The 20,790-nt window shown below is 40.9% G+C and overlaps 1 protein-coding gene across 1 annotated transcript; it reads right to left on the reverse strand.

Moving 5' to 3' along the window:
• Positions 1-9,546: 9,546 nt before the first annotated feature.
• ehd2b (EH-domain containing 2b) lies at positions 9,547-20,538 on the reverse strand. The gene is made up of 7 exons (XM_079825181.1): positions 20,119-20,538; positions 18,665-19,125; positions 15,960-16,136; positions 13,156-13,253; positions 11,391-11,803; positions 11,034-11,198; positions 9,547-10,940 (listed from the first exon to the last, which is right to left on the reverse strand). The coding sequence occupies exons 2-7, from the start codon at positions 18,883-18,885 to the stop codon at positions 10,383-10,385; spliced, it is 1,632 nt and encodes a 543-aa protein (XP_079681307.1). The 5' UTR covers positions 18,886-19,125; positions 20,119-20,538; the 3' UTR covers positions 9,547-10,382.
• Positions 20,539-20,790: the final 252 nt, after the last annotated feature.

Below are 20,790 nucleotides of genomic sequence, written 5' to 3' on the forward strand. Positions count from 1 at the left end.
TAATTTAATATTAACATCTTGTTTTTTAATTGTTGCGTAATCCTGATGTTTGGGACAGCACGTTCCTCGTCTGATGTGTTGCTTAATATTGTTATAGTTAAATAGAAGAAAAAAACCTGCAGGAGATTTTTTTGTGTGAATTATATTGTTTCAGAAATGTGCTTTAGCCTTTGGTTGAGTGGTGTTATGCTTAATAATAAACGGTATGCCCATCCGCAGCTTCACTTGCTTCGTTTATGATGCACCAGCTGCAAATGCTAAAAATAATAATACACAGCACTAGTTTTTGTATGAACAATCATGAATTTAAAAATGGATAGTAACTCTTTGTATTTGTATTGCATGTTCAGTTTTAATCCAACGAAACAGCCTCACGCACAAACTATTGTGTTCGATAGTAACGTCACAGATCGCCGCGTTCCTTTAGAACGTCCGCTGAGTATAATGTCGAGTGCAACGGCTTCATGCTTTTTGTAGCGAGTCGGCGAGTGTGTGAGTATGCTATGCTTTTTAAACAGGGTTTGGAGATCTGAATTTTAATCTTTTCATAACTCGGAGAAGAATCTTTTTTCGAAAAATTGTCTTGATTACTGTACATTTAGATAAATAAATGCTACATAGTGGCGGTTTGTGTGGAAATGGGAGACTGATATGTAAATCAATAATGATTTAAACCAGTTTTCTATGTAAATGTTGATCCTTTTTATTTCATTGACCAACCAAGCAGTATGTCAACTATGCCCACGATTTTTGAGAGTGCAGAGCAGTCATCTGAATACTCGGATGAGCTCATGGTGGCCCTTGCTGCAGGGCGGTGGTGGGCAATCATGGAAGTTTCAGATCCCATCTCTGAGGAGCCTGAGGAGTATGGAGACCTCATCTCAGGCCAGTGTTGGGGAACAGGCAGGAAGATCTTCATGCTCTACAAAGCATTGGCGGCAGAAGACACAGGGAGCACCATTTTCTTCCAGGTCCACACAGGGAGCACCTGTGTCCGCCAGGTCCACACGGGGAGCTCCTGTGCCTGGTGGGTCCCGCCAGGAGCCACATGTGCCAATTGGGTCCCAAAAAAGAGGAAAACTCAGGATCCCTGAGTACCTGATTAAGCATCTTCAAGAGGCCTCTTTAGAAACTGCCATGCCTGCCAAGTCTCTACAGAGGGCACCTGTGGCTGCCTCAAAGGTGCTTGCATGCTCCCCACATGGAGCACCCATTCCAGACCAGATTGCAGATTGCAGGCCAAAACTAAAGATCCCTGAACCACTGAGATCTGAGCTGCTGCAACAGGGAGCACCTGTGCCCACCAGATCCACACAGGGAGCACCTGTACCTGCCAGGTCCAAACAGGGAACATCTGTGTCTGACAGGTCCAAACAGGGAACATCTGCGTCTGACAGGTCCAAACAGTGGGAACATCTGTGTCTGACAGGTCCAAACAGGGAACATCTGCGTCTGACAGGTCCAAACAGGGGGAACATCTGTGTCTGACAGGTCCAAACAGGGAACATCTGTGTCTGACAGGTCCACACTGGAAGCACCTGCACCAGCCAGATCTAAACAGGAGGGCCTCACCTCATCCCTGGTCTTCAGTGATGCATCTGAGAAGGTCCCAAACTTAGGCTTCTCAGATGCAACACTGAAGACCACGGAGCAGCAGAGAAAGCAGAGACCGAAAAAGCCACAAGGAGCACCTATTCCCATCGGGTCCCAACACAGTGAACAACTCGGGATCTCTGAGCATCTGACTGAGGATCTAAAAAAGACCTCTTTTGAAGCCCAGATTCCCAACAAGCCTCTAAGGGCACCTTTGGCTCCCATGCCAGGCAAGATCCTAGATAGTCCAAAACGTAAGATCCCTGAGCCACCGAGGCAGGAGCTGCTGCAACAGAAGCCTCTAGCCCCTTTCCTGAAGATAGAGCCTGTCTGCTGCACAACAGTCATTGACACAATCTCAGAGTGGAGACATGTTACAAACCCTGAGCAGCAGAGCAAAGAGCTGCTAAGGCAGCGTTTACAAAATGCCCCAGTACTTGTGCCTGCCTTAAGCCTCAGAATCCCTAGGCAGCAGAGGGAAATGTGGGAGCAGGAGCATAAGCAGCAGAATATCCCAAAGGGAGTGTCTGTTCCTGCCAAGACCCCACAGAGAACACTTGTTTCACCGTGTTCCCCAGAGAAAACACCCAGGTCTCTCCAGGGAGTGCCCATGCCCAGTCGGAGCATAGAAGCTCCTGTAAGTATTTAAATATTTTCAGATTTAAAAAAGTAAACACTGCCTTCAACTATGCTACTATGTTTTCTAGGTCCTCTATTTAAAATCCTTTTATATTTCAAAACGATAAAAAGATACAGCTTTAGATTTAGTCTAAGAAGCACAAACCTGTCCAGTATTGCACGATTATACATGCATCTGTTGCCTCAACAGGCACCTCAACAAAAATGATGTGTGGAAATTGACAACTATCAAGCTCCACAGATATCCACTTCGAAACTGAAGCAGAGGACTCTGAGCAGCCTTCAGGACCAAGAGCATTGGTTAGACTCTCCTGTCTCTCAGTTTTACTTAAAGCTGCAGCCTGTAATTTTTTGGGGTTAAAAATTATCCAAAATAATTTTTTGAGCAAGTACATAACCAGCTAGTGTTCAATACTATCTGCTTACCATAGCTCGATTTACAACAGCAAGTTTGTAATGTTTTTAATTCCAGTGGTACTGGTGGATTTCCGCGGGAAATTCAAGCATGTCTTTGCGTCTTTTGGTCACATCTGTACACATAAAGAAGGTGTCCCGGCTAGTAGGCTATATTGCCTGAGAGGATGTTGGAGGTTGAGATTTATAGCCTTTTCTCGCAGCACTTGATATAATTAAACTAATCAATTTGATGGCGGATCCAGAAAGGTTCAAATGACAATCACCAGTGACAACTGGAGATTCACCCGTTGTAAAATCCAAAAGACTTCGGACTTTCGGGGTGCTTCTCAATCAGCTCCCTAGTTCAGTAGTCAGGGCACTGATCAGGACATAAGTCAATGGGCTGATCCCTGATCAGTGTCCTGACTACTGAGCTAGAGCTGATTGAGATGCACCCTCGGAGTGGCTACAGAAAACAAGAGACTTCAACCGGGCCCATGCGAAAACAAGGATAATTTTGAAAGGTGACGGGTTGCCGTGAAGATATTTGAGTGTCTGTGTTCCTTATATGACATTTTTCACAAATGAAACGTAAATTCTCATGAATGGACAGTTTATGCGTTTGTGTCCTCATATAGTGACTATAGACTGTAAAAAAAAAAAAAAAAAAATATATATATATATATATATGGACGTAGAGAAACTGGGAGAGGTTGTCGCTTGATAGTGACACACGGTAGAGATTGCAAGGACAGCGAGCGAGTGTCACGCGCACGTGTGTGTGTGCGCGCGCGGCCACCCGCCATCCACATAGAGATGAAATACCAAGGGGGTAATCTAGCCTTCCACAGGGGCAGCTATTGCTAACCAAGCCATCACCTGCTGTTAGCATCGCATTGACTCACATTCCTTTTGGCGTCATTTTGACAGCAAATAACTTTGCATCTGAGGCGTTTAAAGACTCCATTTGTCCATTGTTTATTTCTAAAGAAACACGACAATGTATAAAAGGCTCCATTACCTTGTAGCTTACACTACCGCCCCGTAGAAGCCGTTTTTGTAAAAAATAGGCTAACGATTGCGTCATAACCACGTGACTCTCTGCGCGCAGTAGAGAAATTACCGTATAGACCCAAGGAGAAGCAAGCAGGCAATCTTTTACTGTCTATGAGGCAATCGGGGGGATGTGGAGGCATAAAGTCTGATAAAGTTAAGGGAGAAGCATGTGGAGAAGCCCATATGAGAGCCAAAAACAACGGGACAAAATATTTCAACAACGTGATTCAGATTTCCCTTTGCACAACTACTAGAAGGCTTACAACTGTCAGACAGGTTGCTCACGTCACATCTACGGCATCAAGCTCAGTCTGAGGCTGCGCAGTACGCTCATCCACCAGGAAGTGAGTGCTTCTAAACTGACTTCACTTTTTCTCCGTGAAGTCTATGGGGTCGCTGTATCCATTTCTTTTACTGTCTATGCAAAATACTGCTAAACAGCGGACATACTGCTAACGCCTTTTCATTTCTTCGCTGCTCTAAACAGGGGCTTGTGGCAACAAAGCACAACTTCCTGTTTTTGCAATGCATTCTGAGCAGCGAAGAAGATCCGCGCAGTAGGCAAAGCTTGCGGTCATAACTAGGTAGTTTAATAAAATCGGATCGGTACATGGGTTCAAGTACTCGCCGATACCGATGCCAGAATTTGTTGTGGTATCGGTGATATTTCCGATACTAGTATCGGAATCGTAACAACTCTATAAATTATGTAATATAAGAACACTTGTTCGCTTAATTCATACAGTTACAGAGTTTTCTTTGTTGTGCCTTTCTCGTTTTGCTATGTGCATTATGGTAAATATCAATTATTTTGCTATGAGACGGAGCAATTCACCTCTAGGCTACTCCACATTCATTTGTCAGAAATTAGACTGCACAGAAATGGAAACTAAACTACAGGTAGCCCTAAAACACATTAAATGTAGTCACACTATGCTGATGTTGTTAACATGAACCATTTTGGGGGGGTGGAAGTATTTATTTGCACGGTTTGACGTGATATGATAAGCGATCGTTAGATTTAGTCTAATCATCGCGATTTACTGCAATGATTTTTTCCCCCTTAGTTGGTCAGAACAAAAGTGGATGTTGTCTACTTACTTGTTCAGATTACATTTTTCGATGAAAATTATTATGTTGGTCAAACTTTCAAAAAGTATAATCTGTGATTCTGAATGACAGTATCCACACGGGCGTGGTGATTGACAGGCAGCTGCACATTCTCCTCAAAACATTGGATTCCTCCGCGCTGTGCCGTGCCGAGGCACAAATCACGTAAAATTAATAATTCTGCGAATAACTGCAATTGCAGATTTCGAACAGAGATGGAAAAACAAAGGGGAAAAACTACGGACTGCAGCTTTATGATTAAAGTGTTCAATTTCTAAAAAAAAAAAAAAAAAAATTATAACAGACCCCTCATATTGAAATGGTAGAAGCAAGTGGTCTTTAGATTAAGAATCACTCATTAAATCTGGATTATATCTGTTACTTCAACAGGACAATGCAGGTGTGGACCAGTCACCCCCACAAAAACAGCAGCGTATGGCAATCGAAGTCAAGGACCAGCAGTCGGATCCAGGCACCATAGACCAAATGGATTATTTATTTAACAGATTCACCAAATTTTGTGTAATTTTAAATCTTTAAAATGCATATTGTGTTTGTACATGCTTTATATGAATGCATGTATAATAAAAAAAAAAAGAAATATAAACTGTGTATTTATTAATTTGTCAATGACAACACACATTAATTAGCACTGGTGTCATATAAACAGATCATTTTCATCTACTGGCACTGCACTGATTAAATTCACACACTAAGCCAGAAGCATTATAACTACATATATAATTCCTATTTTCCACAATTTATGCCTGAAGACAATGGGTATATAATACAACTGATTCACTATTTCAGTATACATTTTCTTGCAAAACAACCAGATAAAGGTTTGTTTTAAAAAAAAAAAATTCAATTGACAAATGTTAAGACTTTTTCTATACTTTACTTTTATCAGTGAATATTTTGTATTAAAAAATAAATCAAATAAAAAAAAAAAACATCTACTTTTAGGCAGCTGCTTTGGTGCATTTATTTGATGCATGTTTCACTGGATTTGCAGTGTATTAAAGTACAATGTACAGAAAAACTGTGAATCTCGAAATATCTATTCATAAATATTTATTTCTATGAATTATGTGTTTTTTAATAAACGAACTTTCTGATACACGTTTACTATTATTTTTGGTATTCGTTTGTTATTAGTGTTTTTATAGGTTATTATCACTGTTATCTGAAAATATCTTGTGGTACTGTATCCAAGTTTTGAACTATTGAATAAGAAAAATTAACTAGAACACCTACGTACCAGATCCCTCCAACATTGCTATGAGGACTCGTGAACCGGATCAGTTATATTCCGTTTGAACTGAACTGGATCCATGATTAATTGCAGTGTTATCAGGTAAATATCTTCCGATCAGCTGCCGCAAGATGGCGACAGAGAACACTGTGTACTTGCGTTCAGTAAGTAAGTTTACTTGATAGTTTTAAATATGGATTTTTTTTCTTACACAGACGCATTGATTCACTTCAGAAGGCCTTTATTAACACCCCAGAGCCGCGTGGAGCACTTTATTTGATGGACAGATGCACTTTTTATGGACATCAAAAACAGAGCAACTTAATCAAATTCTAATGCTTGGATTAGCCAGGACTTTTGTAATATAACTCAGATTTGATTCGTCTGAAAGAAGAATGTCATATACACCTCGGATGACTTGAGGGTGAGTAAATTATGGGCTAATTTTCATTTTTTGGGTGACCTATCCCTTTAAATAACAGATATAGGGGAGAGCGGGGCACAACCTAACGCTTTTTGACTTTCTCAGTTTGAGTAAATCCACTTGGGGTTCAGAGTATTTATTTTTTCCCACATTAATTGCACACATGTCTAGTACAATTATGTGGTTTTGTTTCATTAATACAGTGTATACTTTTTGCTTGATTTACCCCGAAAGAATGGAAGTGAAATGTGACAACATGCCCCATAGGTGAGTTGCATTGTAACATGTGGTGGGGCACAATGTAACATGACCAAATAACAGCTTAAAATGTTACCTGATATAACCAAAAATATATATACAAGACAAACTAAAATATTTTGTCAACAAAATACAATAATTAACTTTTTAAAATAAAATAATGGCATTTTTTAATAATTAAAAATATAAGCATTTTTGAGTTTGACCACAAACACATCGCTAAATACAGCTATACAGCATAATTCAAAACATAATAATAATTAATAATTTCTGAACATTAACTCTGTCATTATTCACCCTTTTCTCATGGTTTCTCAAAAGAATTCATAAAAGTATAGAATATAATGGCATATTTCTAACAGGGGCTCATTGAAACGCAGGGTTACAACGCACCCCACCTGCACAACTGGGATTTAAACCGCAGCTTCTGGTTAGATCAGTATTAAAGAACGATCTCAACTGTTAAACAACAGATATAAGATTAAAATAATATTGGATTTGACTTATTTTAAATAAACACAAAAAACAGAGATGAAAACTAAACTTAAGTAAGAAATTTACTTTTGCTATGGTTAAATTAATGTTCAGTGATATCTTCCAATTTTGTTTTTTAATTTTGGCGCTATTTTTCCCCTAAATAATGTTGATATGGCAACTAGTAAATACACTAAGTTTCGTCATCCTGGCATGTGTGGAAAGTGTTAAACCACGTGTGTTACAACTAACCCCGCGCTCCCCAAATCCTGTAACTCTGAGTTTGTTAAACTACCATCATACGCCTGGACTCCTAGGCTACTTAGACGTGACGTAATGACGCAAAAATATGCTCAAATTTCCCGCGGAAATCCACCAGCACCACTCAAATTATAACATTATTACAAGTTTAGCGTTGTGACTCGGGCGAAGGTAAGGTGGTTTGTACACTGTTTTGTCAGACCAATGCAACGAGACCCGGTGCATCATCTTGATAGCGCCACTCTTTGTACTTCTGTCCAACTTCCGACTTTTCGGCAATTTTTTTGTTGCTGGATATCATTTGTTGCGTTTAAATATGAATGAGGATACGGTTATTGATAAATCAAATTGTTATTGTTGTTCTTATTATCATTTAGGGAGGCTTAGGAACATTTTGGGGTAGCTTCAGCCCCCCTAAAATAGGCCAAACGACCTCCCTGTTTTGAACACTGACTGGTTATGTAGGCTACTTGCTCAAAAAAAGTATTTAGGTTCATTTTAAACCAAAAAAAAAAAAAGTTACAGACTGCAGCTTTAAATGTCCCGAGCTCATCGCTGAAACACGTGCGCTCTCTTAATGTCCACAGGAGGACGCACTCTGATAATCTGAAATGACACTCGTCCGGCTAGAAACACGGTTTGCGGGGCATCTTTTGTGAGGAATTCCCCGTGTAGGCATGGTGACGCATATACAGACCCCCGTGTGTGCTGGTCTGTGAGGGAATCCCGGCGTGGAGGCGGTGTCCACGACATGTACAAATATTGTGCATGTTTTCTTCTCTGAGTGGTTGCTATGTAGTCAAGACTGCCACGTGGTTGATGACTTTACGTAACTCTTTTTCCCCTCTTAAAATACAGAATCTGTGTTATAGTTCGCGTAGAGAGAGAGTATGTGAACACATTCAGACGGTTGGTAAGAGGCTTATGGAAAATGACATGCCATTGTGTCCCAAGGGAATATTGTTATGCTGACATTGACACACTGAATAAAATATGTACTTTCTCTGTTTAATGGACAATGTGTTTGCTTCAGATACTTTAACCACCCGGTTTTGTTTAAGGAATTTGTTTGGAGCATCAAGCTGCAGATGATTATAATGATTTGTGTTTAGTTGCTCAATTTATGAGGTGGATCTCAAATGCCTGCATGTTCACACAGCCTCTGTTACTCTGTCACCCTGTCACCACACACACACACACACATAGAAACTTGCAGGGTTCAGGAGTAAAACCAAGTCCAAATAGGGGGATGTTAACGTCTTCCATAAAGAGGCTGCGTCAAAGGCCTGAACTTGGACTTTAGAAAACTTAACGGACCCCAGGAAAAGAGATATTAATAACTCCTTCAAGCCCATCCCACCACATTCTTCACCACTGAGTCACAATGTAAACCAGCTAGCAATGGAGCCAGGGGTGGATTGCCTCTGTTTCTCATTTGTGTTTCTTGTCCATGGCGAGATTGAGGAAACGGGGAGATACCCTTCCTCTCTTTCTTTATAAACCTGAAGGGTTACACTCATACAATGCTTCACAGGTTGTAGGATTGTATATGAGGGAAGAGGAAAAACACAGGCATTGAGTATAGATGTGAGAAAAGTTATAACGGAGTGTCTGGAATGGTGCAGAGCTGGAAAGTATAAGCCAAGAGAGGAACGGGTGGTTGTACTGGAAGATGGAAAATGGTGGTATGGGGTTTTGGCAGGGAGCTCTGTGTGTGTGTGTGACTCACTGTTTATCTGGCCTGTCACCGAGCAACTGTACAGCATATGTGCACAAGACTGCAGCCTTTCTGTCTGCTAGTATGCCTCCTTTCCCAAAAATTCGAGATTTCTATAAGACTCTTTCCACAGAAACCGTAACGCATAGGCTTTGAAACGTTTAAAAGCCAAAGAAAAAAATTCAGCAATATGTCAGTGAAAGGAGAAAATGTTAAATGCCAGCCTAAGGAGGTAAAATTATTTTGAGCGTTGCATGTTCTGTCCTGTTAGTTGGGACAATTTGTTTGTTCTTGTTTTCGTCTTCAAAGGTTTTACAGTGCAATTATTTTTGTAAAAAAAGATCTTTTTAGAACAAAACAGGTACAAGTCAAAAGGTCTTTATTCAGCTCAATATATTTACTGTGAAAACATTGGTTAACTGAAGCAGTCAGTGGAACTGTTAACAGTAGTCAGAAAGAAATCTCCACATTTTTGCTTTAACACGTATGACATTAATTTTATACATATGTCTTGTGACAGTCTTTCATAGTATGCATAGAGCTCATTCATTCAATACGAAAAAAGAAAGAAAACAATAAAACTGATCACATATAAAGCATATTTCCTTTTCATTTAAGGCAAAGACAGCAACATTGATTTACATGTTTTAAAAATAAAGTCTCAGAAAGGTTTTAACTTGCCTCCTCAGGTCTTCTTTCAAAGCAGTTTCAGAGTTTTGAGTGTTTGCCTTGACTTCACATTCTGATTTAGTTGACTACAACATTAAAAGCCACACGGAAAAGTGTAAAGTCTAGAGATTTCTACACTAAATGATAAAAATCTACAAGAGTTTATTTTCTATCCCTTAGTTCAGGAGCCATTATAAGTTCTATGAATCGAGTCATGTGTGTAGCATTTCTGGATGTGATGTCATATGATTTTACCGTCAGGAAAAGAAAATGGCGACAGATGCGACATTCCTTCCAAATGACTGAGACCAATCTTTGGTTTATCACAATGCTCTTTGGCTTCCAGCTGGGAATCTTTGCATTGTTGCATTTGAGCCAAGTATACAAAGTAAGACATTAATTGCGTGTTACAAAATTACCAAAGTACAAAATACAGTGAATGGAGATGCATTGCAGCAGCTGTGGGGCTGGACAACATGTGAGAAGTGCGGACAAATGATCGGTTGATCGTGGGAGCATCGCTGCATTGTCTAAGCATCAGAGCCTTTTTGCCGGCGCTTGGATGGCGGCACGAGACGGGCAGGCAACTCGGGGGGCAGCCCATGACCATCCAGTTTCACTTCAATCAGGTGGCTGGCCAGGGCAAACTCCTCGTCATCCAGCATGCCGTCACGATCCACATCCGAGAGCTTCCAGATGCGGCCCAGCACAGAGTTGGGCAGCCGTGTGCTCACCATCCAATCTTTGGCTTTGATGCCACTTAGTTTGCCTTCGTTTGGTGCAAGGTTATAGAAGATCTCATCATACTTGGGCTTGTCCTTTGTCACCACCCATTCCTCATCTTCCTCACCCATCTCGCCATTGTGATCTGCAGTTTCGCAAAAGGGGTCCCCTTCCATAAAGGGTCCGGCACGGGTTCCCAAGAAGGCCCCGCCTTGGACCCCAGGTTGGACCCCAGCATCTATTTCTTCTTGCCTCAGAAGGGGCATCAGTTTGGCAATGTCGTTAGCCAACATCTCATCCAGCATAGCCATCAGGTTGGGCTTCAGGGCTTTAAACTTGGTGAAGTCATGTGCCATTAGTTGCTCCTGTACAATAAATGCAGAGAGGATAGTCAAGCAAAGCTTTGTCAAGCAAGTAGTGTTTTAACCTCAACACAAGGACCAGATGGTTGCACTAACCTGCATCTTGGCACAATCAGGGAAGTCTCCTGGAGAGATATGATGCTGTAGCTGAATCTTGGAGAAGATGACCGGGAGCTGGTAGATCAGGTTCTTCTTTTTATTGTCCTTCCTGAAGACAGATGGCATCTCTTGCTTCAAGTAACTGATGATATGGGCATGTACCTGTGAGAAAACCACCACAGCAAAACTGAGATATTATTCTGAAAATCTTTGGAACGACATGAGGGTGAGTAAATGCGGACAGAAGTTAGATTTTTCTTGTGTGAACTATCCTTTTAAGTGTTAACATTCGATAATTTTTACCTTCTGATATCACAGTTACAATAAAAAGTTATTAATGATGTATTAACATACCCTCACAAGACGAGCCCTCTTGACCAAGTCATTAAGTTTGCGTAGGGCTGCGTTCCGTGGCAGATTCTGGATATCGGCAAACAGGTCTTCCTCCTCCAACTCAAACAGCTTGCGGTTGTCGGACACCATAAGAGGTTCAGACCAGAAGGACCCGATGTACACCCTCAGAACTTCAGGAGTACCAAAGACTTTTCCCAGAGACCACATTAAAGCTCCATACACTCGCATGAGCTGCTGGGTGTCAATCATATCAGCCTTGTTCAGCACAACGCGGAGTTTGTCTTCATTGCCCTTGAGTGCCCCGATTGCCTCTGAGAATTCATCCGAGATCTCCAACTTGTGGGCATCAAAGAGAAGAATGATCCGGTCCACGCGCTCCGCAAACCAGCGGAGAACAGCTGGGAAGTCATATCCTATCAAAAGAAAGAAGATGTAGAAGAAAATCATCAATTGGAATAAAAGAGAAGATTAACAACAGTAGAATGCAACAATGACCACCCGTGTTTTCAGTCATTGATTTATTCATTTCTCTGGTAAATAGTTTGCGGTGATCAGACCCACCAGACCTGGTTTGATTCAAAGCAAGAGAGCATTTGAAAATCTGAAAAAAAGTAAATGACTATGTAGAAACGATTATGTCATTCAGATTGTTTGGGAATGGGCGGTCGCTATTTTTGTTTCCATGCTAACATCGAATTCTCTCTTCAGGGAAACTGGGTTATGAGTTCTAGAGAAAATACACTACTGCTTAACCTTAGAGCTCATGGTAGGTCTGTTTTAAAGGTTTGTACCATGGGAAGCCAACCTTTCCTTCTTGTACATTTTAGTTTCATACCTTTCTAACACACCTACCTGTTGTTTTCAAGGAATACTAAACACCCTAATTAGCTGGTTCTCATTTGTTTGATTAGGTTTGGAGCTAAACTCTGCAGGAAGGTAACTCTCCAGGAGGAGGGTTGGCTACCCCTGGTTTGTACATTATTGCTGTTTCTCTACAGCAGGGGTAGCTAACCCTGCTCCTGAAGGGCTACCTTCCTGCAGACGTCAGTTCCAACCCTGCCAATTAGTTGGTTCAAGCGTTTTTGATTGGGTTTGGAGCTCTTTAGGAGTAGAGTTGGCTACCCCTTTTCTATGGATTATAATTCTTGAACCCAGCTGTTATGCTCTCTTAAGAGTATTTTGAGATCTTATTAGCTCTTTAACAATCTTCGAGGTGATTATCTGCAAATGTTGTCACATGCTAAAATCATTTTGACAACATTTGAATACTCTTACATCCCCCTAACATTCCTCTACATTCCTTCCCTTTCCTCTCCCTGTCACACCTTATGGCTCACTTTCCGATTCTGTGCGTCACTTCAAATACTGCAAGGCAGGAAAATATGTGAGAAAAAGCAGACATCAACCAGTGAGGTGCAAAACTGATAAGCTAAGATTACCCAACGATGTTCTGTGTGGAAGAGCCTAGAAATGCATCATCTGTTATTAACTCTGAAATAGGTCCCAGATCAGTATTATCCTTTTTATACCAATTAGTACCCAACATCTACAGTTTCTCTGGGGTCTTTATGGGGTCGATTTAGTTTTTTTTTTCCCGTTTAACACGTATTGTGAGTTTTCACAGGTGACTAGTAAAGAATAAATACTAAATTAAAGAGACATTGTTGACCAGTTTAAATGAAGTTGCATTTTAAGTGGGAAATTGATTGACATTTGGCTTAAAATACCTCCAAACCCCTCTCCTTACTTTTTCAGTCAGTCTTACCTCGACTCACTCTCTGTTTGGCCCCGGACAGGATGCCTGGGGTGTCAATGATGCTGATGCTCTCCAGGACCTGGTTGGGCAGCTGAGCACACTGGAATCTATCAGAGACAAAGATGAGGTCAGATTTTTGTTTTTGCTTTCAGCGATGGAAAAAGTTAATTATTCCTCTTGGTTGAATGGTTAAGTCAAGTACAGACTTTAAGCTGATATATTGTGTTAAATACAGCATTGCATGTTTCATCTATGATGTTTTAAGTTACAGTTGCCCCAACATATTTGGACACACTTAAACACATTAAACAACATATTAAACTGTGTAGCATAAAAAAAGTAAAAAAAAGACAGCACAAGCGAGTGAACCTGAGGGGAACTTAATACATATGTTGTACAATTATTAATACACTGATTTTACAACATGTGTATATGTCAAAAAAAAAAATGCACACGTATCCTTCAGAGCCACTGTACGCCTCATCTACATCTTATGCACAAGACAGTTGGTGTATGATTCCTTAAAAGGACACAGCACAATTATCAAACATTCAGGAGCTCTTTAGTTAAAATCCCTTTCCCCCTGAGAAAAGCTGAAAAAAATGATCCATTACTCCTATCACAGCTGTTGTGTGTGATCTAAGCAGCAGACTTCTAGCGTCACTCCTCCCAGGCTGGTCCATTGTGTGGAAGTGGTGCTTGAAACACACAGGGCTTCCTGATGGAAAATGACCAGCACTGCCAAAATCAAACAATACTTGCCACTAATGATCTGCAGCATAGAAAAACATGGTCTCTTCCTGCTTTAAAGGAGTTTAATGAGTGGACTGCTTCCCTGGGCAGGAAGTAGGAGAGAAGAAGTTCTCAAAACATGTTTGCAAAAATACACCCAAAAAGACCAGGGGAAAACTGGATCTGATAAAGACTCTCTTTGGCACTCAAAACAGCACCATCTCTGGTGTTGACAGACAACTACAAGCTAATTATGTTGAAACTCTCTTGGCTAGCTTAATGACAGGATTGAGGTATTCAGATGACCTGGAATTGAACTTCAGCTTAGTTTCTTCACACCGTTTGGCTACTGCATGGTATTTCATACCAGACGTTGCTCTGTCTTAATTTACGAAATACGTGGTAAGCTTTACTGCCATTATTGTTCACACAGAGGGTTAGAGATTTGTTCTAAATATTAAGGCTCTATTAATTTTTTCAAAATATAAAAATAAATATGTAATTTGTAAATGCTATGACTTGAATACACCTCTTCTATGATGAGCATGTTTTTAATAATTTAATAATGTTTTTAATATTTTGGAGGGACGTGAAGTAAAACGTCAGGGTGATAACATAATTAAGAAAAAAAAACTTACTTATTTTAAATAGTTTGGCATAATCTATAATTATTTGCTCTATCTACATCACCTACATCATATATCTGCTTCACTGCTTTTTTAATATTTGAAAAACTGTCAAGGTCAAGTTTCTTAAAATATCAGATAATTCCATTTAAAGACAAGGCAAGGTTAGATTAGGTAGCAAAATGTAATGTGGTGAAACTCCCCAAAATGTGATGATATTTATAAATATTACTAAAAGATGTTTACCTTGAAATGGTAAAACTTTACACTAAAAAGTATTTAAAGGTGAAGTATGTAATATTGACAGCTAGTGGTTGAAATGGGTACTGCAGTTTAAATAAAAAATATTTGAGAGGGTTGTTTCTCCTGCCCTCTCCTCCTCAGATTCGACGCTCACGAGGGTTGCCAGATCGAGGACACTCAACAGGAGCGAGCGCAATTGACAATGGAAGGCGAGGACACACTGTAAGTTGTGTTTCCACGTTTTAGTATGCTCCCATTTATAGATTTTTAGATGGATGCTGACACTTTTTTTGGGTCGGGTAGAATCTATGATCTCTGCCCCAGTTTGTTCACTGGCTTCCAAAGCTGCAATACGCGGAGTTTCTTGCCAACTGGCAACCCGGGGTGTCGAAATACTATTGGATAAATTGGCAGAGGGCGGGATCACAGACCAAAACAAAAACAGACATTCCGACACAGAACTCACATTTCAAAGTAGAAAAACTGGCCATAGCACTGCTTTTCAGAGAAACGAGTATGTGAACTTTGAAACTGTGAAATATCTGTGAACATATTATGGTATTTTTATGCTTTAGTGTGTAACATTTTTTTTACTACTTTTTAGTTGATGGTCACACCACATTACGTTTTTAAAAACAATAAAAATAAACTAACAAATAAACTTGGGCACATCCCACATCATTTGTGCTTCATGAATGATACCATAACCATCCTGTTCCTTTTCTAAGTTGCCAGGTTAATACGCAGTCACACACTGGCAATCGTATCAACAACCTAAAAAAGAAATTTCACAATCCTTAGCAATGTCCTGGCAATCACTCATAACAGTCTAGCACTGTGCATCATCCACATCCATAAATATTTTCTTTTGCAAAGACAAACTTTGAAATGAGGTCTTCTCTTGAACCTTTGCTGGACTCTGACACAAGTCATCACCTATTACAGCTCTGCTTTTGCCCTCTCTTGTGATGTCTCTCCCTTCCACAAGTTTTCCACAAATAAGGAAAGTCCCTCCTCCCTTAGAAATTTGGCACGGACGCTTGAAATTCCGTAGAGCAAAAACTAACACACTGTTACTCTGTTATCTTCTCGGCGTGCCCAGTGTAAGCCGACGGATCAGTCGACACATTCTTTCACACAACCCACCCTCATCTCCAAGTCATGTCGTACATATCGGCTCAGTGTAACATCTGCCTGAGTGAATCTATTCACCTGTTGAGGAAGGTGTTTCCGAAGGGGTTGAGCTTGCGGAAGGGTTTGTTGGGATCCACTATGAGGGCGTTTCCTGGAATGAGCCCCTCCACGTCTCCATGCATGATAGCGGTGAAGCAGTCGGTGGTGGGCTCCGGCCCTATACGACTCCCTGGGACTTCCTGTTCCAGCAGATACCTGAGTTGACAGAACAAAGCCATGGTTATAGTTTTTAATAACCTTGTGGTTTATCTACAAGAACAAACAAAACACTGTGGAACTGCTGTAAATGTATTTCCACTCACTTAATGTTCTCCTTTAAATTTGAATAACCCTTGAACTATTTACAGAGTTCAAACCAATGTAATGTAGATTTTATTGCTCCCAAGATCCTAAACCATGAGTGGACTAATACCACTATCCAAGCCCTTAACTGCCATAGACACGTTTTAACTCCTGTCAGATGTTACTTTAAAGGGTTAGTTCACACAAAAAAGACAATTCTGTCATTAATTACTCACTCTCATGACGTTCTAAACCCGTTCATCTTCCGAACACAAATTAAGACATTTTTGATGAAATCTGACCCCTCCATAGACAGCAACGTCTACTTTCAATCGCAACTTTCAAGGTCCAGAAATGTAGCAAACACATTGGTAAAATAGTCCATGTGATAATAGTGGTTTAACCTTAATTGTATGAAGCAACGAGAATGGGTGTCGGAAGCAAAAAAATTGTGGGTGGGTCCTCTCTCAGCAAAAAAATAACTGGAGTAGATGCCATTTACATTAAGTACAAATATACTGCCTTGTTTGCTAAACGTCTGGTTGGGCCAGACAAAATTACGGAAATCACTATATCGTAAAGAGTGGCAATAGTGTAGGGGTAAGACACATGGCATCAAGTTGACGCAAATCGACCCGAGGTTCGAATCCGCCTTTTGCAGAACTCACTCTACTCCCTTTTCCCATTACATATCAGATCGGAAAGGCATTTATTTTCAATAAAAATTAAGAAAATATTAGAAAAGTGGAAATAAAGCGTCTACCATGTGTTTAATAATAAGTGTTCATCGGTTAGGGGTAGGTAAACAGACGTGCTGAATTAGAGACGATAAATGTGAGTGGGTCTTGTCCCACCACGAGAATACTTTTTGTGCACAATACCCCCAACCCCCCCAAAAAAGAATATAGACTTTATTCAATTTCTTCTCATCTGCGTCATTCTCCTATGCTGCTGATGTAGTAAACCCAGTGCAGTGCTTCTGAGTAGAGCCCTGCGCGGGACTGTTTTCTTCATCCCGCTCCCGCCCGCACCCGCCGAATTTCTGACCATTACCGCCCGCTCCCGCAACGTATGTGTTACACTCCCGCCCGCTCCCGCAATATGTATGTCCACTCCCGCCCGCACCCGCAAAACTCAGAGAATTTATTCCCGCACAATAATAGAGATGCATTGATTTTGTGTCTTCTCCCGTCCCGCAGGGAAAAAAAACACGTATTTGTATTGATATTATTAAAGAGATTCATGGGGTTGTTTGTTTCGTTTCCCTGGCCTGCATGTAAAAAAAAAAAAAAAGACAAATACATTCAAATATAATTTCGTTTTTATCAAAAATCTTTGCACATAAAAATAGACTGCTTTGCAAAACAGAAAACAGAAAAACAGATTGAGAAACAAAAAACAGATCCCAATTCGTCGGTCAGTTCCGACGTACGTCGAACGTGACCGACTGAAAGGAAACCTGAGAAAACATGCTTCAACAGAACGTAATGTGAACACAAAATAGCAAACGGACATTTAGAAACAATCCATTTCCACTCACTAAACTTCTATGTATTGTTTGTCAAAAACACCAAACAGTCAACTTGACCTGCAGGGAGTGCTGAGCGTTTTTGGTGAGGCATGATCAAGTAGCTATGTATTTGCCAGCTGCGCAATATGTGGATACATATAACGTTATACCGCATGATTTTGCCTACCAAAACAATTGAGAAACTTCTCCAAATGTCAGACTTTCCTTGCTTAGCTTTTGTGCTGTAAATACCTCGTTTGAGGTTCTTTTCTACATCATCTATTGACATCTTCTCCATCATGTCGTTAGGTAACCTCCCTATCCCGCCGATTCCCGCTGTGTTTTTTTTAGCCGCCCATTCCCGCCCGCAGCAAAATTCAAACCGCCCGCTCCCGCGAGATTTGCGTTGGGTCCCGCGGGACCCGGCGGGACTCAATCCCAATGCAGCCCTCTACTTCTGAGTTCTATGGCAGAATGCCGGCTTACCATTGGCCGACGTGGTTCACGTGAGCACCACAACGCATGAATCAGGAGCTAGCCAATGGTGAGCCGCCGTTCTCCTGTAGAACCCGGAAGAGCTGCACTGGGTTTATGTAAACAGCATGATAATCACACAGATGAGAACAAATTGAATAAAGTCGTTATTTTTAGGGGGGTTTGCACACAAAAATTATTCTCGTTGCTTCATAAAATTGAGGTTGAACCACTGTAGTCACATGGACTATTTTAACAGTCTTTACTCTCTTTCTGGACCTTGAAAATTGCAATGTCGTTGCTGCCTATGGCTGGTTCAGAGAGCAATACGATTTCGTCAAAAATATCTTAATTTGTGTTCCGAAGATGAACAAAGGTCTTACGGGTTTGGAACGACATGAGGGTGTGTAATTAATCACAGACATTTTAAACTCTTTAAACCCCTTAAAAGTCTTACTTGATGAAGGTGGTCTTTCCTGTGGAGTACTGTCCCACCACTAGCACCATGGGTTTGTTGTCAAAGTCTGCGTCCTCCAGACTCGGCGAGTGGAAGTCATGGAAGCAGTAGTACTGCTCCAGGGGCAGGAGTTTCTTTCTATAGAGTGACTTAAGGCCCTCGGTCACCGTCCTAATCACCTCAGGGGCCTTTTTGACATTCTTACGTCCCCAGCGTGACATTGTGCAACTTTCGAAAGTATTCAGAGTTTCCTTTGCAGTTAATTTATGGCTGTGTTGTGCACTGTTTACGTGTCCTCAGGGATGACTGTGAAGACTCTTCTCTTTCTTACAGTATTTATGTAATGCAACCAAATGTTCTGTCTTGAAGGTTTACTGGAGTTATAAAGCAAACTATAGAATACAATGTTATACAACTTTTAACCCCTGGGTTTCTTCTGTTTTAGTAAAGGATTTTTTTGCCTGGAAAAGAAGAAGAGGAAAACGGAAAGTTGAAAGGAAATAAAACAACAATATTGCATAATATATATACTGTAGGTGTTTTTCTAACCATATATTTCTTTTGAATAATTTCTTGGTTAGATGACCTTGCTCCCATTAAAATGTCTAACTTTTCCATTTTCCTTCCAATAAGAATCTTAAAGAGATGTTTTTAGCCTACAGGGAAAGTAGAGTGCATTGTCCATGCATGTCCCTGGAAAAAGTTGGTGCTCATTTTGGAACACTTACACACACCCACCCAAACTCCACAAACACACATTCATAACTTATTTCCGTATATTGAAAAAAGTGAGCCATGTTTTCCAGCGGCGGCTCACAGTGGAAAGTTAAATGTGTGAAGGATTACGGTGTGTAAAGGGCTGAATACACCAGTGATGCGTCAGACACAAGCATATTCAGTGTTTCTGACAGTATCCTGACAGGATTTGGCACTCAGTAGATTCTAAACACTCCCTACTTAATGCTTCATGCTTATCCGGAGGACTTATTCTGAATCAAAATGGAGTTTACCAATCAAAATGTTTCTCGCGTCAAGTTGTGCCAACCTTAAGAAACTAGTCGTTGGGTTGAAAGTTCAACTTTAGCACAGCAGCCTTGGCAAAAAGGTTAATAGTTGGGATTTGAGTTTATGTAATAAGACTCACATGTTGCGCAGGAGATGGAAAATGCCTTGTGGCATCCTTCACCACAATTGCAACAGATAGTCGACTCTTTGGGAGAAGCCTTGAGATTCAGTTCATTTCCAGAAGTATTACAGAACCAGAACAGTGATGTGTGCCAGTCAAGGGAGGAAAGGCCAGAGGCATTTGCTCCTGTTTAATCCTTTTTTTTTTTTTGGTTCAACAATGCACACATCAACCACTCTAAACATTTTCATTTCACCAGAAAGGGATTTTAAAGTGCAACACACAAAGCAAAAGAACATTCCAGAAACTCCAAGATTTGTCCTCTTACCTGGAGAATGCCGAATCTCAGATTGAAGTACTTGAAGAGATAATGGACCTTAGCCACACTTTTCTCCGGCCTTGGAGGTGTTTCTACACGCAAGGATGTGCTTTGGAAGGAACAATCTGTCCGACGCACTGGAGGAGCAGCACCAAGTAAAGCGTTTCAAGTCACGGTTCTCCGATCTTTCATGTATTTCAGATGAGAGGTCTTGATCTGCCTGTGCTTCTGTCTCCTGCAGCACAATCAGCTCTAAGGCACGCACTCAAGTACTGCCTCCTTCCCTGCCTACGTTTCTCTCTGCACCTCTTCTTCAAACACTGCCTGACGCAGAAGCAGAGGAGAGTCCTGGACGGATGATTGGTTTTAGGCGAGTGATGAAAATGGATTTGAACCAGGGTGGGGACAGGGAGTTGAAGGGGCGCATCCACATGCTAAGGTGGAGTCAAGCATTTTATAGGGAGTCACACATTTACATAAAGTACTGCCTGCAAACAGGAGGGTGTGGCACTGCATGTCTTTCAGCGGATGCTGCACCATGGGGCAACATTTTCTATTATGATTTCTATGGCCTTTGTTTGATCTAGAGATCTGTTTGCAGAACAGACGTTCACGTGACTCTTGATGCTGGCATGAAAGACCACCTTTGAGAGACTTGGCAGATCATCTGTATTGCGCTCC

This window comes from Gobio gobio, assembly GCF_949357685.1.
Source record: "Gobio gobio genome assembly, chromosome: 9".
Lineage (NCBI taxonomy): Eukaryota > Metazoa > Chordata > Actinopteri > Cypriniformes > Gobionidae > Gobio > Gobio gobio.

Excerpts from the sequence above, each read along its gene's own strand:
- ehd2b (XM_079825181.1), bottom strand. The coding sequence starts at position 18,885 with ATGTCACGCTGGGGACGTAAGAATGTCAAAAAGGCCCCTGAGGTGATT. Across the intron at positions 16,137-18,664 it reads GGAAAGACCACCTTCATCAA|GTATCTGCTGGAACAGGAAG; the intron begins GTAAGACTTTTA and ends CTGTCAACTCAG. Across the intron at positions 11,199-11,390 it reads AGAGGGCTCGTCTTGTGAGG|GTACATGCCCATATCATCAG; the intron begins GTATGTTAATAC and ends GTTTTCTCACAG.